The 26762-nt window shown below is 43.1% G+C and overlaps 2 protein-coding genes across 12 annotated transcripts in view; one reads left to right on the top strand and one right to left on the bottom strand.

Annotated features, from left to right (window-relative positions):
- The window catches only part of MKRN2OS (MKRN2 opposite strand), a 14908-nt gene extending 5859 nt beyond the window's left edge, over positions 1-9049 (top strand). For all 4 annotated transcript variants that reach the window (XM_084839915.1, XM_084839913.1, XM_084839914.1 and 1 more), the window contains 2 exons: positions 2949-3111; positions 8445-9049. In XM_084839915.1, the coding sequence (XP_084696041.1) occupies positions 2949-3111; positions 8445-8679 (398 nt within the window). In that variant the 3' untranslated portion in view covers positions 8680-9049. The remainder of the gene's footprint in view (positions 1-2948; positions 3112-8444) is intronic.
- On the bottom strand, positions 8479-26762 carry TSEN2 (tRNA splicing endonuclease subunit 2). Of its 8 annotated transcripts, none has more exons than XM_084839906.1 (12): positions 26561-26762; positions 23729-23949; positions 21029-21110; positions 20531-20567; positions 18917-19376; positions 17970-18047; positions 16170-16220; positions 15252-15390; positions 12578-12614; positions 11277-11388; positions 10106-10195; positions 8479-9056 (listed from the first exon to the last, which is right to left on the bottom strand). In XM_084839906.1, the coding sequence occupies exons 2-12, from the start codon at positions 23915-23917 to the stop codon at positions 8997-8999; spliced, it is 1335 nt and encodes a 444-aa protein (XP_084696032.1). In that variant the 5' UTR covers positions 23918-23949; positions 26561-26762; the 3' UTR covers positions 8479-8996. The 8 variants fall into 8 exon arrangements, with proteins under 8 accessions (XP_084696032.1, XP_084696031.1, XP_084696035.1 ...); XM_084839905.1 differs by lacking the exon at positions 26561-26762 and adding an exon at positions 26180-26547; XM_084839904.1 differs by having other exon boundaries at positions 8869-9056; positions 26650-26762.

Below are 26762 nucleotides of genomic sequence, written 5' to 3'. Positions count from 1 at the left end.
GCTTTGCCCACCTCCAAGCTTTTGGCAAGCGTTGAAATCAGATATTTGCAAAAAGCTCAAGCCTTTGTGAGTATTCCATTTGAATGCTCACAAAAGCGTGATCCTTTTAGGGGGTGAGCGAGAGGATGCTCCTGCATCCCTGCTTGACAGCCAGAGCTATAAGGTGGTCCCCTGCTCCTCCATTCCTGGGCTTGTTCCTACAGTTGCCTTGATGGGACTCAGAGCTTTCTTCTTTCTGGTTACTCATTGTCTATTGACCCGAGGTTCTTCCAGACAGAGGGCTCCTAGCTGGACCAATAGAAAGGCCTCGTGCAGCTATTCCATCTTTCCCTCTTTAATGGCTTTTTTTGTGATGAGAAAAAAGACAGAAGAAGTGGTGGGAAAACACGGGAGGGTTACAAATGGAAGATGGTGCCATCTGGAACCCTGCCTCCCTAAAATTCTGAGACTAAGGCAGGCTGATAGCACAATAAGGGCGCAATCCTATCGGGATAGACGGCCGCCTCCAAACTCAGAGGTGACCGCCTATCCAATGCAGGGCAGGAGCAGTGCGGAGGAGATCTTCCCCTCCACGCTTCAGCTGCCCTGCATTCTTTCCCCATTTGGTATCATTGTAGGACTGGGTCGTTCTCTTTAGATGGCTGTCCCCCGTAGTGTTATTTTTCATTTCTTCTCATGGGGGGGTCGGAGGGGTGATGCCTCTTGGAGTGTAGCGATAATTCCTTCGTGGTTCCTGCCCCTTTCCCTCCCCTTGCACGCTACTGGTGGATGGGGGCTGACACGCTGTAAGTCTGCAACCCTCAGCACGCTTACTTGGAAGTAAGCCCCATTGAACTTAATGGGATGCTCTGAATCAACAGAGGATGCTGATTCTGAGCTTGGTGGGGTGGGGGATCAGATCTGTCTCCCTTCGTTGCAAGGAGGCATTTTACCCTCTTCTCCCTCCAATCGAGAAATGTCCTCAAGCAATTACATGGCAGACACATGGTTTGAGAGCAATGCACTTCTTTGGCGCCTGCTATCTGGCGCTGCTGTTGCCAAGCAGGTGGCACGCTGTGCTGCAACCAGGATTTGGGCAGTTTGGCAGGGGGGTCGCCTTGAAGCAAAGAGAAAAATCACCGGGGGGGGGGTCAGGCGCAGAACTTTCCTTCCTCAGCAAGACTTGAGCGGAGGCAGGAGGCACCCTCAAACCATGCACCCTCCCCTCCTTGCAAGGAAGGGAGAGAGCACAAGCCCTCACGCCTGTCAAATCTGCTCAGTCCCCTTTCAACCCTGCTCAGGACACTTCCCGCAGCCCATTCTCAATGCCTAGTCATCCTGTCCACGCCCCCAACAACTGAAAACAAATGCCCACAGCCGGTTTCTTCCGCTATTAAAGAATTTCACAGGGAGGTCATGGCGCTCCTGTTCCGTGGGCTGGAAAAAATTTTTTTTTGCATTTGGGGAAAACACGGGATAGGCTGGGGAAAATGGCAGGAGACACCCTGGAGGGTAACAGTGTCATCTAAAGAGCCTGCAAACTTCCGTGACAGAGCCACTCAATAGCAGGATAAAAGCTCTGTGTGAAGAAGCCCCATGGCTGCATACAGCCCTCAGCTATGGGTTATGTGGCTCCCCCCACTTTTCACACAGTTCAGCTGATCAGCCAGGCTTTGGGGAAATGGCTGCTGCCATTAGCAGCTCTGGAAGAGCGATTGCGAGTGGGCCCAGTGGGGGTGGGATGGGGTGGGCAGGCGGCTTTCTCCGGCGCTGAGCAGTGTTCTTATCTCCAATCACTGGTTGGAGATGAGAGTGGTTTAGAGGCAGTTAAACTTTACATTTGGTGCTCTTTAAATACCTTTACAATTTTAATTTTAAAATCGTAAAGGTATTTAAACCAATTGTGCAGGGAGAACAATGTGGAAATTGGAGGCTTGTGTTTTAAAAGTCTCCCCCCGGTATCATATTCTGGGGCTTATTTCTGGGAAGACATGCCTAGAACTGAACTGTGCTTTGTATGCTTGGTGGTGGGAAAATGTCCTGATTGGTCTGACTGAGATGTGTGTGCACATGTGTGGCCCCTGGACCCACAGCATACCCCAGATGGGGCCTCAGGGCCGTAAAGGTGGTGCACCTCTGCCATGGCACTTAAGAGTACAGGCTTTTCACACATGCAGATCCAGGCCACAGAGGTTCCACTGTTTCAGTTTTTCATTTGCTGGCAACTTTCCGCTTAATCAGTTCTTTTCATGCACTTTCTATGACATTCCAGCAACTCCGCCTTGGCATTGGTGGCAGAATGGGCACAGGCTTGCGGGCAACAGCCAGTGTTTAGCCTATCTATCATTAGTATGCTAATATTTGGGATACAAATCTGAAAGGTATCTTTAAACTGATATTTCCTTCAGGATCGGAAGATCAGCTGGTTCAAGAAAGGTGAAACTTTGAGAGGTTGTCTTTCTAAACCTCAAAGGCTGCCTTCATTGCTTGAGAACTACATCTCTTTACAACAGGGGTGGGCAACTCCCCACATTCCTCAGCACTGGCTACGTGGCTAGGGCCGATGGGTGTTCTAGGCCAAAACATCTGGAGGGCCACAAGTTGCCCACCCCTGCTTTACATAGTCTAAAATCCGAACATTCAGGTTCTGTTATCAGGATGATCCTTCAATTGCTGTACAACATTGTACATCTCAGCTCTTTGAGACACTGAAAACAGATGATCGGCTGGTTGGCTAGCTGTGAATTCTGTAAATATTCCCATGGGGCTACATGTTGTGGACTAGATAACCCCAATTTTCAGAACTATTGTTCAGATAACAGGTGTTCATAGAATAAATGGGAATGATGCTGCAGGTGACAGTAATTAAGGGATGGTAATTAACTGTACCTTTGTTTGAAGTATTGCCATTAACCTCACATCTTGTATTTTGGACTTCTAATTGGGCCTGTTGCTGTTTATGCTTTTAGGTTTGGTGTATAATTACAATGAAACTGGAGTTAACATAGCAGAACATGGATGGGAACAATGTATAAGTGTTCCACTAGTACAACCTGACATGTATGGCCTGCTTTACCAGTGGGATATATACCTAGAACAATTCTCAGCAGCAGAGATCTGGCTTCCACAAAGGTATGCAGCTCAACAGATGGCTGTGACTATTTTTAAAGGCAGCAAAACAGGCATGCTTTATTTGGGGGAGGGGGGCTCTGCTTCAGTTGTGGCTATCGGATAGATTGGATAGTCAATTGGAGACATGGCATTAAAACCACTTCAAAGCCTATGCCTACTTCAGAAAATATTTATTCCAGTTAACAGAAGAGGGTGCCCCACAACAGCTAGAGTGCAGCTTTCTAGTTTAAGACCCGGCTCGTCACTGCATGCAGCTTGCTCAGTTACAATGTACCTCTGCTAAGTCAAACTGTGCTTATTTGCACAATGAAAAAAGTGGTTGTTGGATCCAGCAGTTTCTGTACATTTTGGCTTTAAAGTACAACTCTTGATAGCATGTGTTGTACAAGGCCGGCCCTATCGTTAGGCAGAGAGAGACATCTCCCTCAGGCAGCAGATGCTGAGCGTGAGGGGGCAGCAGTGGCAGTTCCCCCTCCCATTCCTCTGTGCCCCTTGTCTCTTCCCCTCTGCTGGGTGGCAGAGCCGTGTGCCTGCCCTGCCCACCTAAGCTAGCCTGCTGCCCTTGGGTGTGGCGGTGGACCCTATCCTGTTACTAGTGTTGAAGAAAGATTAAAATGCCAGTCTGGTTGCCTTCTGTGGGGGGGGGGGGTGCTTGTTCTTCACATCAAGAAGCAAAGTGTCTTGGGCCAGCTCTACTATTGTATAAGCAAGACTAAAGGGGAGAGATATTGCAAGCAGTTCCCTGTAGCTTTGCAGTGTTGCGGTTTTGCCAATAAAACACGACTGGACTCCATCCCATTTTCAAATAAGGCTCATCTGTGCAACCAAAAATATTGCTTCTGGCTTTGGCTTCTGTTCAAGTTGTCAAATGACATTTTTACAAGGAATGGGAATTGATTGGAACATACGCTGCCATATGATACACTGAATCAGATAAAACTTACTGCTCCGGTGGAGACTGTAACAAATACATGGTTTAAAAAGTTAACTAGCATGTTAAGACACTCCCAGGTAATTGTGCAATTCTATGCACACTTACCTGGGAGTAAAGTCCATGACATTCAGTAAGCGTCTTTATTATCTAAAAACCTGGAATCACGTAGGTGTGTCAGAACTGAAAAGCCCCACAATCATAGTTTGTTAATATTTATCTTTATATGGCTGTATTTCACAGTACAGCAGACAGTAAGACAGATCCATCACAATTTCTGATTTATCTGCTAGAAAATGAACAAATAAAAGCAAAATGGAACAAAAGCACATTTCTGGGCTTCCATTAGTTTAGGTCTTAAAAAGGTAAAAGGTGAAGGTGTCCCCAACCAGTCGTGTCCGACTCTAGGGTGCGGTGCTCATCCCCGTTTCTAAGCCGAAGAGCCAGCGCTGTCCGAAGACGCTTCCGTGGTCATGTGGCCGGCATGACTGAACACCGAGGTGCACGGAACGCTGTTACCTTTCCTGCCGAAGCGGTACCTATTTATCTACTTGCAATGTCTTGCTTTCGAACTGCTAGGTTGGCAGGAGCTGGGACTGAAGACGGGAGCTCACTCCGTCACACAGCACTCGGGTCTTGAACTGCTGACCTGCCGACCTTCCAGTCTGCAGTTCAGCATCTTAACCACTAAGCCACCGCGGCCCCTAGTTTAGGTCTTAGCAACTTGTTTATCATTCTGAAACCCAGAATGTGTGGTAACTAATCATCAGCCTCCTAATACTAAATACTAAAGAGGCAAGTAAAAAAGCTTGATTTTTTTTTTTAACCTTGTGATAAACTTTTGTAACTTTCAGTAATAAACAAGTTTAGATCTTAGCAACTTGTTTATTACTGAAAGTTACAAAAGTTTATCACAAGGTTAAAAAAATCAAGCTTTTTTACTTGCCTCTTGTACCAGTCGTTTAGTATTTAGTATTAGGAGGCTGATGATTAGTTACCACACATTCTGGGTTTACATGAATATTTTAAAATTCCAAAACGTGTGGTAACTAATCATCAGTCTCTTATGATTGTAGGTTCTTATTAGTATTTATGATCTTTATCAATATATATATATGGGGGGGTGTAACAGAAAAGACGGCCTAATGGGCTGCACTATAAAGTTTTTCCTGATGACATTATTAGGAAATAACATTCCCATTTCCACCATTAGGATACTTGAAAAGCAATCCAGAATAGGTTGCAGTAGAAGAGCCTTCCCCAACCTGGCGCCTCCATATTTGTTGGACTACAACTACCATCATCCTCAGCCAGCAGCCCACTGATTGGGGATGATGGGAGTTGTAGTTCAACCCATCTAGACAATAGCTTAGCATAGGTTCTGGTGATTTGGGACGGAACTTGTAGCCATTGCCAAGGCCTAAAAATGTTGCAGGCAAAGGCACTACTTTGGAAATTACAATGTCCAGTAATTTTGCCACATTATGAAGATAGTATGGCAAAAGCAGTGCAATTTATGGGAATATCCACTCCAAGGTATTTGTGGCTTTACTGCAGTTCAGTAAGGAAACAAAGACATAAATCATATGAGCACACTTTAAAAAATCACCTCATTTTGTTCGGGATCCTAAGGAGGCAGCCATAAAATTTGTGGTCGAGTCTCCCATCTGTTTTGTTTTAAGCAAAGCCTACCCAGTAGTGTATATAGCCTGAGAGCATAAAAGTAGGATGTCAAAGCAGCCACCCCTCTGTGTCCTTTTAAAAAAAAAAAGGCTAAATCCATCTTTCAGAAAACTAAACTGAATATATACTTTGCATTGTGTTCAAAGTTTAGTTATAATAGCTACTTCCTGTTTGGTTAAAGTGGGAAATGTATCTCAATTCATACAAGGAAGACATTCACTAGCTATTTTGGCCAGTGTTATTTAATCTCTATTCCAAAAAGAACAAAGAACATGTTGAAAGGATAATGCAGCAATTCAGTACAAAGTTACCTGGGAGTAAGTCTCATTGAACTCAGTGGGACTTTCTTCTGAGTAGATATGTACAGGATTGTGCTATAACTTGATTACTGCATTCCTCAGCCACACCTCAGTTGGCATAACTAACCCATATCCTCCCCTATAGCCATATGTGCATACTCTTGTTGCCCTTTGGAGATTCATAGGACAAGCAGAATATTGGGCTATATTGCAATACGTAAGAAATTAAATGCTATCGGTAAATTGATTTTTCCAATAGAAACATGTGAAGGTGGCAAGAACTGCATCTGAGACAGGTTTCTGGTCCATAGACCAGTTGAACAATTGCACCTGGTGAAGGCAAACCAAACTGAAAATTAGGGCTTTAAATACCCAGCAAAAGTTTCCATTTGTACTCTTGTGTATTCGCAGTCCTGTAATTGTGGGGCAGTTATGTCATCCTGTGCTTCATACCTTGATATGAATGTTGTGGTGCTGTGCTGTAAACATGCTAGGCAGAATTCAACATGTCTAGAAGGGGAAGGAGTTATATTTGAGTGTGCAGCTCTTTCATCAGCTCCAGAGGGTTCACTTCAGTTACTTTCAATGTGTAATTCTGTACCAGCAGAGGGAATGGGACCACCACAACCAGACACAGGGCATCAACTAATCTAGCCACTCCTCCCAGACCAGCACAGTTACAACTGTGACATTCACTACCACAACATGTGGTAGCCACCAATTTGGATAGCTTTAGAAGGGGATTAGAGAAATCCATGGATGATAAGGCTATCAGTGGCTACTAGGCATTACTTGGATTACTGCAATGTGTTATATATGAGGCTGCCTTTCAAAATGGTCTGGAAAATTCAGCTGGTCCAAAATAGGGCAGCAAGATTGTTAACAGGGACTGTCCAATATGGTTCTATTATGCCGGTGCTTTATGACCTGCACTGAGTACCTGTCTATTTCCGGGCCTAAGTCAAAGTGCTGGTATTAACCTACAGAGCCCTAAATGCACATGTATACTTGCCCAGACTCTAAAATCATACTCAGAGGCCCTTCTCCACGTCCCCCTGCCAAATGAAGTGAGGCCGGTGGTACTGAAGAGAGGGCCTTTTCAGTGGTGGCACCCTGGCTGTGGAATGACCTCCACAGAGAGGATCACCTGGTGCCTACATGGTGGTTGTTTTGGTGGCAGGTGAATACTTTAAAACAAAAAATTTCCCTGGCTCTTCAGCCCTTCTGTTTTAAAAACAGTGTTCATGCATTTTTAATTTGCACTGATGCTATCTTTTATTTTGGTTTTATACTGTTTTAAACTTATGGGTTTTATGTTATGTTTTACCATGTCATTCATTGTATTTTATGTTTTTGAGTTTGTTTTGTGAAAAGCCCAGAGAACTTCAGCTAATGGTCAGTACAGAAATGTAATAATAAATAAAATAGTCCTGATGGCTCTATGCTACCTCCAGTATCAGAGGCAGCATGCCTATGTTTACCAGTTGTTGGGGAACATGAGCAGGAGGTGCTCTTGCACTCATGTCCTGCTTGTGGCTCTCCCACAAGCAGCTGGCTGGCCATTCTGTGAACAGAGTGCTGAACTAGATGGATGCTTTGTCTGATCCAGCATAGCTCTTATGTTGACATCCCCAACTCCACCGTTTTTAGTTTTAGCCTTGCATAGATTATGTTATGCTGGTGTACATTTCCACTGACCAAGGCTTGCTGCAGCATAATGGCCTGACAACACCATCATGACTTCACTATGCATCGTAACTTTCCATTTTGTCATCCAGCCACCATTCCATCAGGCTGCAGTAGTAGCAGAGAAGCAAAGCAGGACCACCTGAGAAGCCACCTTTATCAGGCTTTGCCTCTCCACCAGCTTTCATGTAGCAGCCATTCCATCAGGCTGTTGAAGATGGAAGCAGAGCCAGTCCATCAGCTCAGTTGAAAGAGCAGCAGTTTTTGGCTCCTCCTCTCTTTGAATTTTTTCCATTACAGCTGATCGTGATACAAACTTTGTAACTAAGAACTAGTGTTAGAGTTTGCTTTTGTTTCTCTCCACTTCCAATCCATTTTCCTTTTGTGTTATGCCTTTTAGATTGTAGGCCTGAGGGTGCTCTGATTTTTGTAAGGCACTCTGGCTTTTCAGCTGAAGAGCAGGGTAAAAATCCCGAAAATTTTAAAAGGGATTTGGTCACAATCCTACCCCATCCAGATAATATAACCCTAGGACTGTACCAGAAACTAATAAAATGTTTTATGGGTGCAATCCAATGCATGTTTAGACAAAAGTCCTAAAACTCCCAACATGCCCCAGGCTGGCTGGGGCATGGTGGGAGTTGTAGGATTTTTTCTTCCTAAATACGTAAAGGAGTGCGCCTTAAGTTAGAGCACTGATTTCTGAGCCTCATTTCTCATTCTTTGTTTAATAGGTATGAAGAACATATGCACAACTGTTACACATATGCTCTAACATTTATTAACTGTGTGTTGAGTGCCCAAAAGCAGCAGCAAATGAACAGAAGTGAATTTACAGAGAAATTTGTGATTCCACGGACAAAGAAAGCTTCCAAGTACATCACCATCTACAAGGAAATATGCAAGAATGGCTTCTATGTTGTTGACCACCCTGTTCAAGATGACAGCACTTCCACAGGGGCCATTTGACTTCATAATGAAGCAAATAAAAGTAAAATAATCAGGTTAAGACATTTATAGTTTTTGTTCCTATTCTCACAAGAAAAATGAGAAGCTGGCACTGCAACATGTGCCCTATGATTTAATGCATGTTTAGTCTCCATCCAGTTTATTTGTGTGTGTGTGTGTGTTTAAAAAAACTCTCATGCAGTCTTATTTTGTATTCTGTCGCTTTATATTATGTACATATAATATAAAGGCTCCATTCATGGACAGCTCTACAAGAATAAACATTTTACAGTTAATTGCAATTATTTCCATATTACTCAGTTTTCTGATTCATTTGATCATAGCTCCTCTTGTTCACTGCGCTCACAAGATGAGACCCAGCGATTTAGAATCAGTTCCTTAAAAAACAAAGCCATTCATTATTAGAGAACAAAAATGTATAAACAAAAAAACTGCTTTTACTTAACTTTTCCTAGGTAACATGATATAGCTTTCCTGTAGTAATAAGTGTGTTTTTTGGCTTCTTTCTTGGATAAGACAACAACTCATCAATGCAGAAAGTCACCACAATAGCACTCCCAGTGTCATCTGGCTGGGTTCTAGATTTTTCTGAATTCTCACCCACCTTATTTTTCTCTCTCCTCTACCCCCTTTGCTCACACATATACTGCACTGTAAACCACTTAAATAGCTTCAGGGACTGTTGTTCTGGTACATCAGCTCACCTTCTGATGAATGCTTCATGCCAATTGAGATCCATAGAGCTATTTTCAGCATGCCCACAGGTTCAGGCATCCACAATGTAATTTCTAACCGTTTCTTCTTTGAAAAGTATACACCCATGCTTGTGAACAAGAGCTTTGCTATGTGGCCTTGTGGGCTACTGTTCAAGATGCACAAGCCCAAACCCTTGGAGGTGGGGAACTAGATCAGCCTTCCCCAACCTGGTGCCTTCCAAATATGTGGGGCTACAACTCCAAACATGCCAAGCCAGCATGACTAATACTTTCTTGTGTTGCTTGTTCAAGACCACCTGTTACTGGAGTGGCATAGGAACCACTTCATGCACCTAGATCTCCCATCACTCCTGTAACATCTACAGGAAGAAACCATGTAGGTCAAGCGTATTATGTAGCTGTATTCCATTCTGCTCTAATATAGTAACTAGCCCTTAGAGAACTGACTGCTCACAAATACTCAGATAATAATTCAGGTACAAGTAAGCAAAGAAAAATAAAAGTTACTGCATTTGACTGCATCTCCAAATGTTACACACTTGTTCTCAAACCAGATAGCTATCTATGTTCTACACAGCTCTAGCTGATACATAGGTCTACTGAATTAGGAAAGTTTCAAACAGCGCTACATAAAATATTATCCACAACTATCCAGACAGTGGACAGCAGTCATTGACTGCAGAGAACAAATCAGAGGAGGACTTGCATACCTGAACTTTAATTCTTTTGAGACATTCTGGTGACGACATTTCTTTTTCAGTCATATCAGATGGCTTAATTAAATAGCAGAACATGAGTTCCTGATGGCAAATAAGTTGTATGTTATCAACAAAATATCAATTTAAATATACTAGGACATTTTTCCAAAGTGGATTAGACAAAAAGTTAACCAAATTAAGTATAGATTTGTTACCTGTATAATGGTAATGAGGCAGAGAGTGCCAGTGCAGTTTGATAAATACAATGTTGAACTTTTATTAAAGAGACTTGGGTTCAAATCCCAGACAAAAAGTTGGGTGACTTTGTGTAAGCCACTCTCTCATTGCCTGATCCTGACTAAAACCATGGATCGAAGAGTCCTGTGCATACTGAAGCTCTCTGAATTTCCTGTTCCTATTTCATCTCCTTTTGCTGCATTTGGACTTCAGGCATAACCTTAATCTACAGTTATTAGGAGTCTGTTACTTGTTTCCAGATTAGTAACCTTCCTAGTGTATTTAATGGGGATTATATATGACTACATTAAAATGAATGCTCTATTATATAACATCTGACTCCCCTACCTATGCTATAGCAATACATGTGTGCATGTGTAAGATACTTTGCCATCAGTTAGAAAGTTGAGAATTGGCACACAAATATTCCAAGCCATTGAATGTCTCTCCTTTCAAATGGTTAAGGTACTTCCACATAAGCTAAGAAGCTGAAATTTTGTGCACACGTAGACAAAGATTGCTAAAAAGTAAAAGGAATTAGACATATTTTTTCATCTTCCTTGAAACATGGGACCACGAAATCTGCCTCAGTGGCTAGCACAGAAGAAACAAAGGTACAAACGGACTAGAACCTAAGAGCTACCCATTCAGACACCTGAAACAACTTCAGTAGCACCCAGAGACATACCTGAAAATGGGACAAGCCAGACATTTGTTACAACAAATTTATGGGAAAAGGGCTTTTCCAGTGGTAACCAGGAACATTTTTACACTTATAGAGTGCAAGCTGCATTTACTAGTATCTAATTTATCTGACCCTTTTTGCCCATTACTGGCAGATTTCCATAATCTCTCCTTGTGCCCTTATTACATCAATGTATCCATCTTCACTCCATAATATTTTTCATTGTGGCTTTTTAAACGCTTAATTCCTTTTATTTGTTACCTTAGAGACATTTGCTGTAGTTCTGTTCAGCCCAGACAAAGACTTCCAGCTGAAAGGTCTGTGTGATGATCCTTCAAAGTCATCATTAACAAATTCAGCAATCACAGAATAACTGGAAAACAAACCAAAGGAACGCTTTTTTTAGTGTGGTGGGGTGAAATGTGTATTTAAAAGCTACAGTCTCCTCCAGTCTACAGCTACTGTAATGATCATGTCAAGCTAAGAATAGTTTAAGAAATGGCGGTTCTTTCTAGCAGCAATGAAAGAAGCCAATCTAGTGAACAGTTGAGCAGTGAGTGCATTTTTCATGTTCTTTTAAGCTTTCCTTTAAGCACAAGTATCTGTTAAGAGATACTATATTTTACCCAAAATTTCCAGTCAGGTGCTTAGCATAATTTGTAGACTACAGGCAGGGAGGGAGCAATCCTATGGGGGATAGGTATCCATCTCCGAAGTCAGAGTCGACCACCTATCCAATGCAGGGCAGGCGGATCGTGGAGGGGATCTTCTCCTCCACGCTCCGTTCACCCTGCACTCATGGCTAGGTGGCCAATTTTGGCTGTCTAGCTGCAGGACTTCGGAGTGGGGGGGGGGAAAGCTGGACAACGCATAGGAAGCATCATACTGGCACTTCCACACTCCCGGCCCCAGGAATGCCCCCTTTTGCTACGCTCCACACTGCTCTTCCAAGTGCGGAACCTGGAGACAATCTGTGCCATCTATGAGGCACTGAAGGAGGGAGTGGGGAGGTGGTTTTCTGGGAACCGACCTCAGAGCACAGGCTCCGAGGTCGGTTCCCGAAAACTGAACAATCCTATGGCTGTCTAGCCACTATCTAGTGGCCACAGGATTTAGACAGCTGAAAGTAGTTTATACTTTGACAGATTATTTGAAGACCACATGAAGTGCTCTTAATAAAATGCATATTGGTTATAATGTTGTAGTGAGGGACTTTCACCCACGTCAACATGAATCCTCTGTATCTCTGCCATTTCAGCTATACAAGTGTTTTGCATGCCCCTCCATCAAGCCTCACTGCTACCAAAAATCACAGTCTCTCTGTGAGATGCCTAGAAAATTCCGGTGAGATCCTCACCCCAGTGTGCTTATGAAAAATATCCACCTGCTGTGTACATTCCTAATGTGACTATGTTCCTTTGGATGCCAATGGTGCAAAAATACTACTATGAATTAAGAAAATATGCCAAAACAAACAAAACCTAACTTCGTTTCAGACAGTGACTGAAATTAAACATAACATTTAGGGGAAATAAATAAATATCCAAATGTAAATGCTATACCTGGCATGGTAAAACGGAGGACCTTTTCGATACAACACTGCAATGGGGAGAACAAACAAACAAGCACATAATCAGAAATGCCAGGCTTGCTTCATTTTGAAGCCACTCCTCGTGGCTTTTCCATTACGAAACTTTGAAAACTTAAAAAAAACAATATAATAAGATCTTTTATTTTATTCTAACCACAGCTGGGTGGCTGGTTTTTATTCTAACCACAGCTGTGAGGTGAAGGTGTTCATAATAAATATAAATACAAATATACATTATTTCTTTAGTAGTGCCACCTTCAGGGGAAAACATGGAATGATTATAGCCCTAATTCAGCTAGGCCCACATAACGCATAAGGAGCTGAAAATAGCTGCAACCATTTATTCAGAGCGATGTGGAATAAACCCAGTCTCCCCACCACTACCACCTCTTGCCAACAATCTGACTAAGGCTGCACCTGCTCCTAGATAGGGTTTTCCATCTAGAGAAACACACACAGAGGGGGAACCAGAGATGCATTCACATAATGAAGTCCTGGAACATAACTATCAGAGCTGAGTACTCAAGAGAGCTGCCAAGGCTCCTGGGGACAGACTCACACCAACTACAGTCTGAAAGGACTGAACATGGACAGATGGGCAGTTAAGTGGATCCGCCAACATTCATACAGTAGAGGGCACAAAGCCAGTGCGCTACAGTTGGTGCTGGCAGCTGACTGTTTATAGCAGCATATTAACAGACTGTTTAGCAGCGGATTGGTCCCACAGACTGAGAGCCAAGTAAAATGATCTTTTATTAGACAAAACTAGTTACTTAGAACACTGCATGCTTTTAAAATTCACATGCTGTTCATTTGTTGTTTTTGTGTTCAGAGAAAAAAATGTATAACTAATCTTATTTCATGGCTAGCCACTATCTTGCTGGGTCTGCTCTTCTTAGAAATGAGGTGGTGGGAGTAGTCTATGCTAATTACGTCCAATTAGAACTTACCCAGAGAAATGACTGGGGGCCTGCCCACTATGCTCAAAGGTTTTAAGGAGAATTTGGGGGGGGGGGTGAACAAAACAAGGATCAGAAAGAGCTTTGCCTTTTAAATGCACTCCATATTATAAATAAATAACATGTTCGATAGATTTCCACATTCTTTTTTGCCTATTGTAAAAAGCATTTCACTCCCACTGATGACTGGAGGCCATCCATTAAACATTTTATAATTACTGTAGCCTGTACATCTATTATTTAAAGAAGTCAACAATAAACAGGATGAAGACTGGGATGGGACCAGAGTATTCAATACCCAAGCAAACTACACCCAACTGAAGTGCAGCAAATTTGAAACACATACAACACTGATGTAGAAAGACTACAACCAGTAGATTATTTAAGCCGGACACGAGGCAGACAAAACCAAAAATGTGTTATTTAATAACTCTGATAACACATTTGCTCATTTATTTATTTAAGAACTTTTATAGACGGCTTCCCATTTTAAAAATCTCAAAGCAGTTCACAACATATTACAAAAAAATACATCATTAAAAGCATAGCAGCACTGAGATAAGTTCATGGTTGGAAAAGCCAAGATAAACAAGTTAGAACAATCATCGAAAGTGTATGATCTTCAGTGCCTGACTATCACAGAGGGGAGGTCGTTCCAGAGGGAGGGTGTCACTACAGAGAAGGCCTGCTGCAGTGTCGCTGCCAGATGGGACTCTGCAGGATATGGCACAGACAGCAGGATCTCCCCTGAACATCACAGTAAGCCATCTATACAGAGGGAGATTATCTTGCTTAGAAGTTAGTGGCTCGGTTCGCACATAACCTTGTTGAGCTTCTCATCATGGCACCAGCTGCCATTTTGAAAATTCAAGCTGCAGTGGGGGCACATTGCAGTTTGTTGTTACAGGTGAACCTGGCTAGGGTGTGTTCTTGTGGTGGTTAACAAAACTAGCCAGAACCCATGGTCTGTTTTAGGATTGCGGGTGGCTTGTTAACCACCCCAACAACCCACCCTTACCAGGTTCGCATGCAACAACAAGCTGCGGTATGCCCCAGCCACAGCTTGAATTTTTAAAATGCAGAACAGCAAGCCCCACAGGAAAATTCACCCATGGTGGCTTGCCATTACGTGCGAACCATGTCTATATGTCAACAATAATGCTTTGAACCTGGTTTGGTAGCAAACTGGCAGCCAGTGCAGCTCCTTGAACACCGGAGTTGTATACGCATGGCAAAGCACTCCATTCAGTAGCCTTGCTACAGCATTCTGCACTAACTGCATCTTCCGAACCAGCTTCAAGGGCAGCTCTACAAAGAGTGTATTACAGTAGTCTAGTCTCGAGGTTACCAATGCATGGATCACATTGCAGTATCTATTTTGTCACTGTACTCCAGTGTGTGGTCTCTCCTGTTTACTGCCACCTGCATCAACCATATTTGTTGCGGAGGTATCTGATGTCAAGGAGCTGTGGAGATGATCTCATCAAAACTACCTATGGGCCACTTTGGATGATACTGATTTGGCCATCATGTGGAGGAGGGCGCAAAAGCACCTGCCTTCCCACCCCACAGCACATAATTCCGTGGCTCTGCCATACCTGCACATCCACAATCAGCATCAAGTGAACTGGCCCTCTGTGGCAAAGTAAAATCACTAGATGCAAACAATGAAAGGAAAATACTCACAGAGATCAGTTCCATATTTCAGCCCAACTTTAGGGACCCATCCTTTACAACGGAAGTAGTGATATGCCATGTATGTAGCCTTGAAACTGGGTTGTGCTTCACTAAAAACTTCCCATAGCTTCAGGATAGATAAAGGTGCCTAAACACACAACCAGATGGCTTCATATAATTACAGTGCATGAATACAGCATGCTATTATTGACAGCTGTTAACCATCTTCGTCACACTTAAAGCTGTGTATTTTATGTTATTCAATTCAAGTTAAGAAAATCACACACACACACACACAAAGACAGAAGCCAAATATAACCTTTGTTATGCGAGACAGGACATAAACGCCATCCAGTTTTTGAACTGTGGTTTAGCGAACACTACCAAAAACTCCAGAGCTATAACAGCTCTATAGTGTCTAGTCTAGGGAGTTCATTAGTCAATAATGAAGGTTCTCCACTGTGGACTTTTTTTTTTAAAATCAGTACTATACACATACAAATTTCTTTAAGCAATTAAGTAAAATGTCGTTTACAAGCCTCTTTCGTCAATTTTGCTACATCTCACATTCACTCAAAATCTGTTTTGGGATAGATTGTATTACACGAAAATGTTAGGAAATCCTGCATGCTGCTATATCCACTTACGTTTACTGAAATAAATTACTTATAACCCAATCCTATGCATGTTTACTATTGAATTCTATAGGCACACACAACTAGTGCAGGATTGCAATCAAAGACTGGCAAATTAGGCAAAGCGATATAAGACCACTAGAGAAGAAAAAGTTATCTACCCCTTTAAAAGCTGGCACAAGTTGCCTTGGAAATTACTACAAAAGCATCTATTCTTGTATGCTAACAAGCAATACCCAAAGCAACAGATCACTCATGCATGACTTACTACTGACTAGAGGCGTCATCTTACCTCATTGTAATGAATACTTAAACACCCCAGAGCATACACCAAGAAAAAAGCCTACAAAACAAACAGTAAATAGAATTATTTTGTGCATATTATATGCATTACAAAGTACAGGCATTGACATGATCTACATAGTAAGAAAAAAAGAGGGAGTGGCAATAGCCAGCAAGAAGGTATTTGCTTGCAGGGGATCATATTTAAAGACATTATTCTACTTTGCATTGCATAATACTGGAAATTTGTTCAACAATGACAGAACAGGATTGCTCAATCCCAATATGAGGAACACTACATTTAGATATAATTTCTTACTCCTGAACAGACATGTATAAGATTGCACTGTAATATTTCTAGACAATGAGCACAGTCCTGCAGGTATTTTTACTAAGCAAGTTCCAGTGGAAAAAAAAGAGCTGAACAAGAGCAGAAAAATTATGAATAATCTTTTGAGAGAGGGTTCCTTATGAGAATGTTGCTCTCAGCACTCGTGCTAGCTGACGACAGCAATATATCTACCACCACAGAATGGAAAGGAGGAACGCTTAGCCTTGGGACAGTCCTATTCTTAAGAAACACGGCCTTCCAGAGGGATGTACCCCCATGACAGACAAAAGGAGTGTACTACTGAAGGAGAAGGAGGAGCGAACCCTCTCAAATATAAGGAGAGGTACAAACTGGAATAGGTGAACTGGGGAGGGACTGGGACACTAGGCAACTGTCCCACCTCAAAAACGATCTACAACTCACAGCACCTGGTGGTAACATACAAAGAGAGGGGCCATAGCTCAGGTGCAGAGCACTCACTTTGCATGGAGAAGGCCCCAGGTTCAATCCCCAGCATCTCCAGGTAGGGCAGGGAAAACTCCTGACTGAAGCCCCAGGGACCGGTTTCCAGTCAGTGTCGGCAGTACTGGGCTAGATGGACCCATGGTCTGACTCAGTTGGTAGTATCCAATGCTTGTCCTACATAGAGTAGACCCACTGAAATGAATGAGACTTGAGTTTAGTCATGACTAAATACTGAGGGGAGATATGATAGCGCTCTTCAAGTACTTGAAAGCTGTCACAGACAGGAAGGCCAGGATCTTTTCTCCATCATCCCAGAGTGCAGGACACAGAATAATGGGCTAAAGTTACAGGAAGCCAGATTCCAGCTGAACATCAGGAAAACCTTCCTGACTGTTAGAGCAATATGACAATGGAACCAATTACCTAGGGAGGAGGTGGGCTCTCCCACACTGGAGGCATTCAAGCCAAGGCTGGACAGCCATCAGTGGGGGATGCTCTGACCTGGATTCCTGCATTGAGCAGTGGGCTGGACTCGATGGCCTGTAGGTCCCTTCCAACCCTACTATTCTATGATTTTATGATTCTATGATTCATTTTAGTGGGTCTGCGTTGGATCTGTAGGACGAATGTTGGATACTACCCAGTATAAGGCAGGTTCCTATCTTCCAGAAACTCCAGCTAATTACTATGATTGATTTTAAAGAACAATTCTCCCACAATGGAAGTGCTTTCTGGAGCAATGTCACTTAGCTGCTCCAGTCATATACAAAACAACCCACAGTTTCCCGAGGAGGTCTTCAGTCTAAAACTTTGCAAGACTAAATTTATACGATTTTTTGGTAAAGTTTATTCATACAACCATTTATTTTATACACTGATATAAAGTATCAGATATTTATATACCAATATAAAATATACTGATTGAAATAGTGCAAATACTTTGGGAGTTAAACATTCATAATATTTTATATTTGTATTGGCAGGTTAACAAACATGATAACATATGAAACTTACCTCCTCTAGACTGAGCTGCAAATATTCAAAAATCCTAAAGGGGTTTCTTCTGCATACTAACATTTCTTTTTTTATGAGCTACAAAAAAGTACCAAACCAAAGTTACAAAGATGCAATCAAAACATCAATCTTATTTATTTAGCACTAGCTAAGGACCTGTCAGCACAATTGGCTTTATTTCCTTTCTTTCATAAAATATCCTCCTTGCTGTCATACCTCTTCATTCCTGAGATATTCCCGATCTCTGCCTGCCACACTTCCTCCTGACAGCATTGGCTAATTTGCTCTGATGTCACAGTGGGTCTGCAGGCAAAGGTTATGACCTTTCTGGATGCCCCTAGCTTATTATTATTTAGTTTATTTATTATTTACATTTCTATACTGCCCCATAGCCGAAGCTCTCTGGGCAGTTTACAAAAATTAAAAAATTAAAATTCAATATACAAAGTTTAAAAACAATGTACATAAAAACATACAGTAGATACAAACAACATATAACAAAAAACAACTACGAACTAAAAACAATTTCTTAAAATCCAACAATAAAACACAGCTTAAAATAACACTGCTTAGAATCAGTATACAAAAGTCAGCAAAAGGAACTTAGCTGCATTTATGTAACTGTGTGCCTTGGGCAGGCTAGGGGCAGGCAATTGATTGTTCAGGGAATCTAGGGACCTTAGAACTGAAATGCCAAGGTTCTTAGGTTGTATCTGTTAAATTAACCTGTCATTATTGCATAGATGCCACCTAGGTTTTCAAATGACACTTTCCTGCTACAGATCAGCAGAATTGTTCATGCGCCTTACAGTAAATTTAAAAAGGGGGATGACAGCTACTGTTTATGTCTATAAAAAAGCCAATTTTAATAATTTGGGTTTTTTTCCCTAAAAGTTACACCACCACCACCCCATTCCCCAAAAACCCAGGCTCACTTGTGACCTTACATGTGATTTCTCACTTGTTGCTGCTGCTTCTTCAGGAGAACCTTCTTCTTGAATTAATACATACTGATGATTATATTCTTTATTAACTGAAAGGTGAGATTCTTGTGTAATACAACAGTCTTTCTTGCAACTGTAATGTACACTGAATGGACAGTGTTTTGCCAAATGAGTTTTAGCTGCAGCTTTAGAGCCATGGTTAGCTAGTGGGTCAGAACATGGACCGCCTTCCAGGCAGGCTACTTTATCCCCATTAGTTTCAGAAGAAGTCACTAAAAGCTTTGGTTCATCTTTGACAGTCTCAATTTCTGGAGGGCCTTTGTCCTGAGACTCACTGTTTTGTTCAGTATCTCCTCTCAGATTAAGTGGCTCAGTGTAATTTAGAATGACTTTGTTAATTGTGTAATCATCCAGTCCTTGTTCCCGCATAAAATGTTTAGCCCATTCAACATGACACTTGTACCTGGGATAAAAGTAAGCAGAGAAAGTAAAGGCTTGCAGTACCCTGAATGCTTGACCCAATACACAAACAAAAATCCAACAATTTACACAATAATGTTCATGTTTCTGCAGATTCTCAACTATATCCCCAAATTATTTAAGAACGTATTCATTTTTGTGAATTATCCTGCCACGGATGTTTATAAGTAACTACAGAGGCTTTGCTATAATATTTTTTATACTGCAGAGTACACAAAGCTTATAATCAACATGTTTTATTACTGTAACTGAAATTGTAGTTACAATTGTTTTAATTATTGTTGTTCAGTCGTTCAGTCAATGTTTAGTGTTTATATCTAAACCACTTAGAGATTTTATTATATTAAGCAATATGTAAGCATTATTATAAATAAATAAATATAATGAACCACCTGATGTTCAAACAAATATATTGAGGGTAGTCCTATGCCAATGCACTGCAGCCTTTGGGTTTCTCAATTCTACATAGAGAACATAAGATGACTTTTACACAGGCCCAAGCTCTTACTTTTTGGACCAGTGCAAATTTCTACACTAAAGCCAAGGGCTAAGTGAAACTAATCTAGGTAAAGTGGATTAAATATTAGCAACTGCAGTTTGCACTTCCAAGTCAAGTTAGGATTTAGTGTCACTTAGTGATTCTTGGATCAGAAAAGTGTAGCAGTATATCGATCATTTGACATCTTAGGGTGCAATCCTATGCATGTTTAGACAGAAAAAAGTCCTACAAATCCTGGCATTCCCCAGCCAGCATGGCTAGGTAGAGGCATGCTGGGAGTTGTAGGACCTTTTTCTGTCTAAACTTGCATAGGATTGTGCCCTTACTGTCCTAACAGCTGAGAAGGAAATCATGAAAGGAATTTCTCAGACAGCAGTTGTGGAAGTAAATGCTATTTGGTAAATTATAGGTAAACATATTTTTACCTATCATTTACCAAATATCATTTACCTTTAAAGAATCCAGCTATGATAAAATACAATACTTTGCTTTTCCTGAATGGGACAATATACCTTGTGAAATATTTGCCCACATTTCTTACTTTCAGAATGTTAATGCTTATTCAATTGTAGTTTCATTATTAATTAACAAACTAGTTGCAGTTCAAGCCTCAGACAAAGCATGAGAGCTGCGCTTACTTTTTTGATGAGACTATAGGCACATTTAACCTGATATCTGCAATAAAAAACAAAATTATTACATTTGCTTTCTGCATAAATATTCAAAGCATCGGAAAATTAAAGAAAATTTCAAAGAATGTATTCATACTGTAGCACTCTAAGGGTACAATCCTATGAATATTTAGATATGAAAGAAGTCCTACAATTCCCAGAATCCTTCCAGCCAGCTATGCTGGGAATTGTAGGACTTTCTTCTGTCTAAACATGCATAGGACTGCACCCTAAAACCCTTTTTATAGCATTACAACAGCCTTGCAAATACATTTGGAAAATGTATTTGTCTCCCTGGCCACCTTCCTAGGAAAGAGCCCAAAGAGCATTGCTACAACAGTGCATGTGCAACCGCCATTTTTAAAGGTTTAAGGACCAATGGAAAATAGTGCACAATAGTTGGACCACTCACATGGGATCAGTATGCACACTTTATGCCTTCAATTCATTATCAGCCTAATTTACCTTGCCACTTAGCAAGCAACACAGGCTCTGAAATACTGTATTCTGGGCGACTCCTTGAAAGAATACCTTTCCCAAAAAATCCCTAGAAAAGACAAGAGGTCAGTGTTACCAACAACCAACACTTAGTTCAACATGTAGCATACAAATCCTGAAACATCCAGGGAAATGTACAAGTGGTTTCACAGTTACATATTTGATAGTCTTCACATTATTGATTTTACACATTGCGATACTGCTTTAAACTGAAAAGTCCCCAACATGGATGAGAGCCAGTCAGTGAACACAAGTCCTTTGAGCAGAGAATTACTCCAATGCTAAACAAAAGCTACTCTCTGTCTCTCCAGTACAGTTTGTCTTCTTCCTCCCAACCTGCCATGAAAGGTCACAGGACTCTAGATCAGACCTACAGCACTTGGTCAAAGAGGAGAAGGTTTCTTACAGTGAATTCCTGTTTTCTGTTCCTTCTGGAGGGCATTCCAAGACATTCAGATTAGCCCCTCCCACTGGTTGACAGGCAGGGTCCAATCCAAACAATCCTCTCCAGGGGGAGGGGCTACCCTGCCTTCCCAGACTGGTCTTGAAAAGCCAATAGCCCCTCAACCTTGAACTCCAAGCTAGGAGAATAAAATAACAGAACAAAGCCAAACAAAAACAAGCACAAAGGTACCAACTATCATCTCATGAAAATGAGAAGGCATTACACAAAAAACAACAGGTAGAAACGGATCCAAGAGACTTAATCTACCATCCCCACATGTATGGCAGAGGCAGAAGCCTGTAAGGAAAACTAGGATACACCAACTTACATACTAGGGAGGGTGGAATGCCCTCCAGAAGATACAGAAAACAGGACTGCACAGTAAGAAACTTCCCTTTCTCCTGTATCTTCTAGAAGGCATTCGAGATGTACCCAAGCAGTCCATCCCTGGGAGGGATAAACGGTGCACCAATCAGTGTACATGCACTCTCTGCAGAACACACCTGCGAAAGCTTCCAGCTCCAGGTACCGAGCCATCCTTGGCCTGTTGGGGGCTTTTCTTTTGTCCCTTTTGGGTCTTATGCACCCCTGAACAGGACAGTGAATAGCTGGGCCTCTCACCTCCCTCTTGATGTGACACTGTGCCCTTGATTCTGTGACCTGCTGGATGTGTCTGATCTCGTCTGATTCTTGGAAGCTAAGCAGGGTCAGCCCTGGTTAGTACTTGGGATGGATGACCGCCTGGGCCTCCCGCGTTGAGCAGGGGGTTGGACTCGATGGTCTTGTAGGCCCCTTCCAACCCTATGACTCTATACTCTAATTTCCGGTGTCACAATCTGTTTGACCCAAGCAAGGAAATAAGAGGTGGGCCTGATCACCACTCAAGTCTGGCACCCATTGGGAATAATAGGGGAGGGCCCCAGATAGACTCACATCTGTAGTGCCTTCAGTGGGTTTGCTGACCGCTGCAGGAAAGCATTGGAGGAGCCTTCCCTCAGCGATGCTGCCGCCTCCTCTCACTCCCCCATGGCTTCTGTTGCTTCCACTGCATGGATGCCACGTAAACTAGCCTGCCTGGTTCCTAGGTAGCAACAGGCTGGAAACTGATATGGGGGCAGGGGGCGGCAATGGAGCTGTGTCCCGGGGTGGGGTGCTGCTCCTTGCGGTGCTCTTTGCCAATGGTCCTGCTTCATCTGCGAGAGCAGGGCAGCAACAGTCCAGGCACCTTTCACGTGAAAATGAAAAGGGCCAACAGGCCAGCTGCCACGCAATTCGAGAGAGCAAGGGCAGGGCTCCAAGAGTCCAGCTGCAGCTTGCACCGAAGGAGAGGGCAAAGCCCAGCAGCCCACTTCACCCTAAGAAGGGAGAGCTTGGGGCCTGGAACCTGCAGCGCACTGGGCTTGTGGCCTACCTGCCTGGGCAGGGTGGCTCCCAATGCCCACTCTGGTCACAGCCTCAATGGTGGCTGATGGGTGAGGGGATGCCCTTCCTTACAAAAAATCACTGCAGCACCCAAGGTTGCTCCCTCTAATGAAGCCCAATCCCTGTCTCTAACAGAAAAAGTCAAGGGAGTGGAGGGGAAAGGGGAAAAAAAAAAAGAAAAACTGAAAAAGTAATCTGAAAAATAAAAAGACCTAAACTGCGGAGCTCTCAAGAGCACAGCAGGGGCCCTGTTTAATGGAGATGCAGGGCTAGTCTGGGAAAGCAGGGTAGCCCCACCCCCTGGAGAGGACTGTTTGGATTGGATACTGCCTGTTGACCAGTGGGAGGGGCTATCCCAACGGTCTTGGAATGCCCTCGAGAAGATACAGGACATAGACCGGTATTGCTGGAGAACCATGGTGGATCAGAAAGCCACTGAAGCCAGAACTCTTCCCTACCACACGGCTTTATCCTCAAGACTTTATCCACTCTCTCACCTGCACCCCAAACCAGCAAGTCTCTATGAAACATCAAATCGAGCATAATATGCAGAAGTATAAACCTGCTTGATCTACCAATGCCTTCTCAACCATTCAAAACAAGGATATTTATTAGACTGACTGCTATAAAACTACTTCATGTAGGTACATCCCTCCCCAATATTTTAAGTTGGTTGACAATAATGTGATTTGGCAGGTCTTTGAGGAATATTCATTAAATAAATAAATAAATAGTTGTGTCAGCATCTAAGGTGGATCTTTTGTGAGATTTCATGAATTAGACAAAGCAGGCAAGAATACCTTGCTATAGAGCTGTTCTATATCTTCAGGATTCTTCACGATTACATTATTATTTATAATTTCAGCTTGACATATTTTGTAAACTCTCCCATGAATTTCTTCCTCAGAGGAAGAAATAGGGAAAGGGGAATCATATGATTCATACACTCTTCTCTTTCTTCTTGGGGGATGAAAAACTGCTTCTGCCATTTTGTATTATCCCTCACCTTCAGCAACAGTATCTATGGGCAAACAACAGAGACAGAAAAATATTTTAAATATTTTAAAGCCAGACACTTTTTAGGTGTGATCCATAAATCATTTCATCCAGCACTCTTTACCTCGCATTGGTTGTTGGTTACCAAAATCCCCCATTGATTTCAGTGGAACAAAAGCAAAAGGAAGCCAGTACAAACTGTTTGTAGCACAAAGGCATCCATGTCCTGATTTTCAAACATTTATGGAGTGACTCATGTCTATGGAGTGACTCAGGCATATAAAGAATGGACTAAAAGAACTGTGGTCTTACCCTGCTCCCAATCTATCATTCCAGATTACTGCAAGAGTAGATAGCATTAGGCTAAAAGGGCCAGTGGCCTGACCCCAGTATAAAATAGCTTTGCATGTTCAGGTGTGCAGAACCCATTCAGCTCTGTCCTTCAAGTGCATGTGTTGAAGAGAAAGCTCCTTTGCCTAAATCCATTTACATGGAGATACCAATAACTGAACCTCTTTTAATGCAAGTTAAAGGGCCCCCATCTCAAGTACTTTGGGTTCTCACTTTTTATAACCTTCCTTTCAGAAACGAAGTGGAAGAGAAAAAGATGCCCACACAAGCTTCTCTTCTCTCACACAGCCCTCAGGGAAGGAAGAACAATATACACATCTCTCTTTTTTTGTCCGCCCTGTTTAACCTCCGAGATAAACTCCAAATGAACAAAACACGCACTTTATTGACTTTTCCTCCCCCCTGCAAGGAAAGTCAGCAAAGCCTCTTTCCGGTTTCTGGCACAGAACTTAATCCAAGCAGCGATAATTACAGTCTGATTTCACACACATGGCAAACAGGAAAAAGGGAGCCTGCGACTCCACAGTGGCAAAGGAAGAAGGAAGTGCCTCTTGTTCCCAAAGAGATATTTTTAAAAAGTTATACACAATCCTTCCGGTTTTGATTCGCATCCCTATTATGCGGGGCAAGCATAGTGGAAACACATAGCCATAATGGTAAAGGCTCAAGTAAAACCAGCAGTGTTAAACTGTAATCCTGTATTCTCACTAACCTGGGAGTACATCCAGTTGAACTCAGTGGATTTCATAGGATTTTTTTTTTAAATTAAGAACAGAGTAGTAGGCCTGCCGGGCACGCATGGTAAGGAGGTAAGAGAACAGAGAGGGTCAAGGCAGGCTGTGTATGAGTTTAGTTGGTTTGGTTCATAAAAAACGTTATTGGTTAATAATAATTTTAGAATCCCACAGCACCTACCGCTTCCCTTCTCAATCTAAGTCATGCTATCCAATTGGGTAAAATCTGAAGCAACAGTTCACTACCTATTCACATTAGGTGGGTTCAGCTACAAATCTTTTAAATAAGTACATCTACACAACAGGTAGAAATTCAGTGGCTGCAGTCTTCCTCAACACTATATGAAGTGTCAAGCTGTACCTGCTGGCTTTCTGCCACCACCAACCCTTTAATCCCTACAAATGAAGAGAACTCCCAAGGAAACAGAGTCTGTTATCTGACACGTTTGTACCTTCGTGCAACCCTTGCTGCTGTTTATATTTTTCTATTTAGAAACTAAGCAAATGGATCCTGTACGACAGCAGCTCCATCTGCTTTTTTTTAAAAATCCGATATGAGTAGAGGGGCATGATTATGTCAACGCACTGCAATAAAGGAAGCCCCCACCCCGTTATATATATTTACATTATTTTATTTATTTCCACTACCCTTGCTCCGCAAGCGGAAGATTGTACAAGCTGCAATGCGGAACTGAAAGTCGCTGGAGAGAACCATCAAGGGCGCAATCCTATGCATGTTTAGACAGAGAAAAGGCCTACAACTCCCAGCATTCCCCAGGGAATGCTGGGAGTTGTAGGCCTTTTCTCTGTCTAAACATGCATAGGATTGCGCCCCAAGACTGTATCTCTTCGCTTGCTCTTTGAGCTTTTACGGGCTCCCGGAATAGGGCGGACCGAACATTATTCAGCCGCAAGACCGCCGGCCTTCACCTAACGCGTAATCTCAAGGACAAGCCGCGATAGCCGCGCTGTACTCCGGAACTCCAATTCCCGAAGACATCTCGGCGCATGCGCTGTGATCGCGGGAGTCCCTCTTCCACCCCGCCCAACGTCATGTCGGTAATTTTAAACACCGGAGCCCCCCCCCGCTCCCCGCCGGCGGCTCTCCAGCTGCCACCGCTAGAAACAGGCAGCCAGCGGGCTCTGCGCTGTTAGGCTGCGCGCGCGTACCTGGGCGCATTCCCACTGAACGCCGTGGCGCTTGCTCCCGGGCAGACACGCGCAGGCTCGCGCGGCAAGTCCCCGACGCGACCGTGACGGCGCGCCATGGAGCTCAACGAGGCTTGCTCCCAAGTGACCGTCTGCCTCGCACCGCCGCCTCGGTGGCGTCCAGCTCTTTTGCCCTGTTTCGTAGCAGCAGCGGCGCCCCTCGTCGTCCCCCCCCACTCTGAAAGCGGCTCTGCCGCCCCAAGCGAACGAAAGAGCTGCGCTCCTCCTCTCCTCTGGGAGGGATTTCGGGCCTGCGGGAACGCCGGCCCGGCGGACCATCCACGGCGCGTGAGGGGGAGCGAGCACAGCCCGAGGGCTCAGCAGGCCTCAAAACCAGCGCACCTTACGGTCGCTTCTTAGCGAGCCCCGCTGCCTGTCCTAGGCCGCTTTCCGGTTCCTGGGCGCCCCACCTAGCAGGCCCTTTTTCCTACCGTGTATTAGGGCTTGGAAACATCCCCGACCCCACAGAGGCCCAAGTGACAGTGAACCTGAACTCGTCGCCGGACCACGCGCGACCATGTCCGTTTGCTTTTGCGACTGCATT

This window comes from Heloderma suspectum, chromosome 2, assembly GCF_057233095.1.
Source record: "Heloderma suspectum isolate Gila_16-S chromosome 2, 16-S_ref, whole genome shotgun sequence".
NCBI lineage: Eukaryota > Metazoa > Chordata > Lepidosauria > Squamata > Helodermatidae > Heloderma > Heloderma suspectum.
The sequence above is the reverse complement of the archived record's forward strand: the minus strand, read 5'-3'. Positions and strand labels throughout refer to the sequence as shown.

What these genes read in the sequence shown, in the direction of transcription:
- TSEN2 (XM_084839901.1), bottom strand. Translation starts at nt 23,917, where the DNA reads ATGGCAGAAGCAGTTTTTCATCCCCCAAGAAGAAAGAGAAGAGTGTAT. An exon ending in TAGAACAGCTCTATAGCAAG is followed by an intron (nt 21,111 to 23,728) that starts GTATTCTTGCCT and finishes TGTCTTTTCTAG; the next exon opens with GGATTTTTTGGGAAAGGTAT. An exon ending in CTACAGCAAATGTCTCTAAG is followed by an intron (nt 10,196 to 11,276) that starts GTAACAAATAAA and finishes ATTTGCCATCAG; the next exon opens with GAACTCATGTTCTGCTATTT.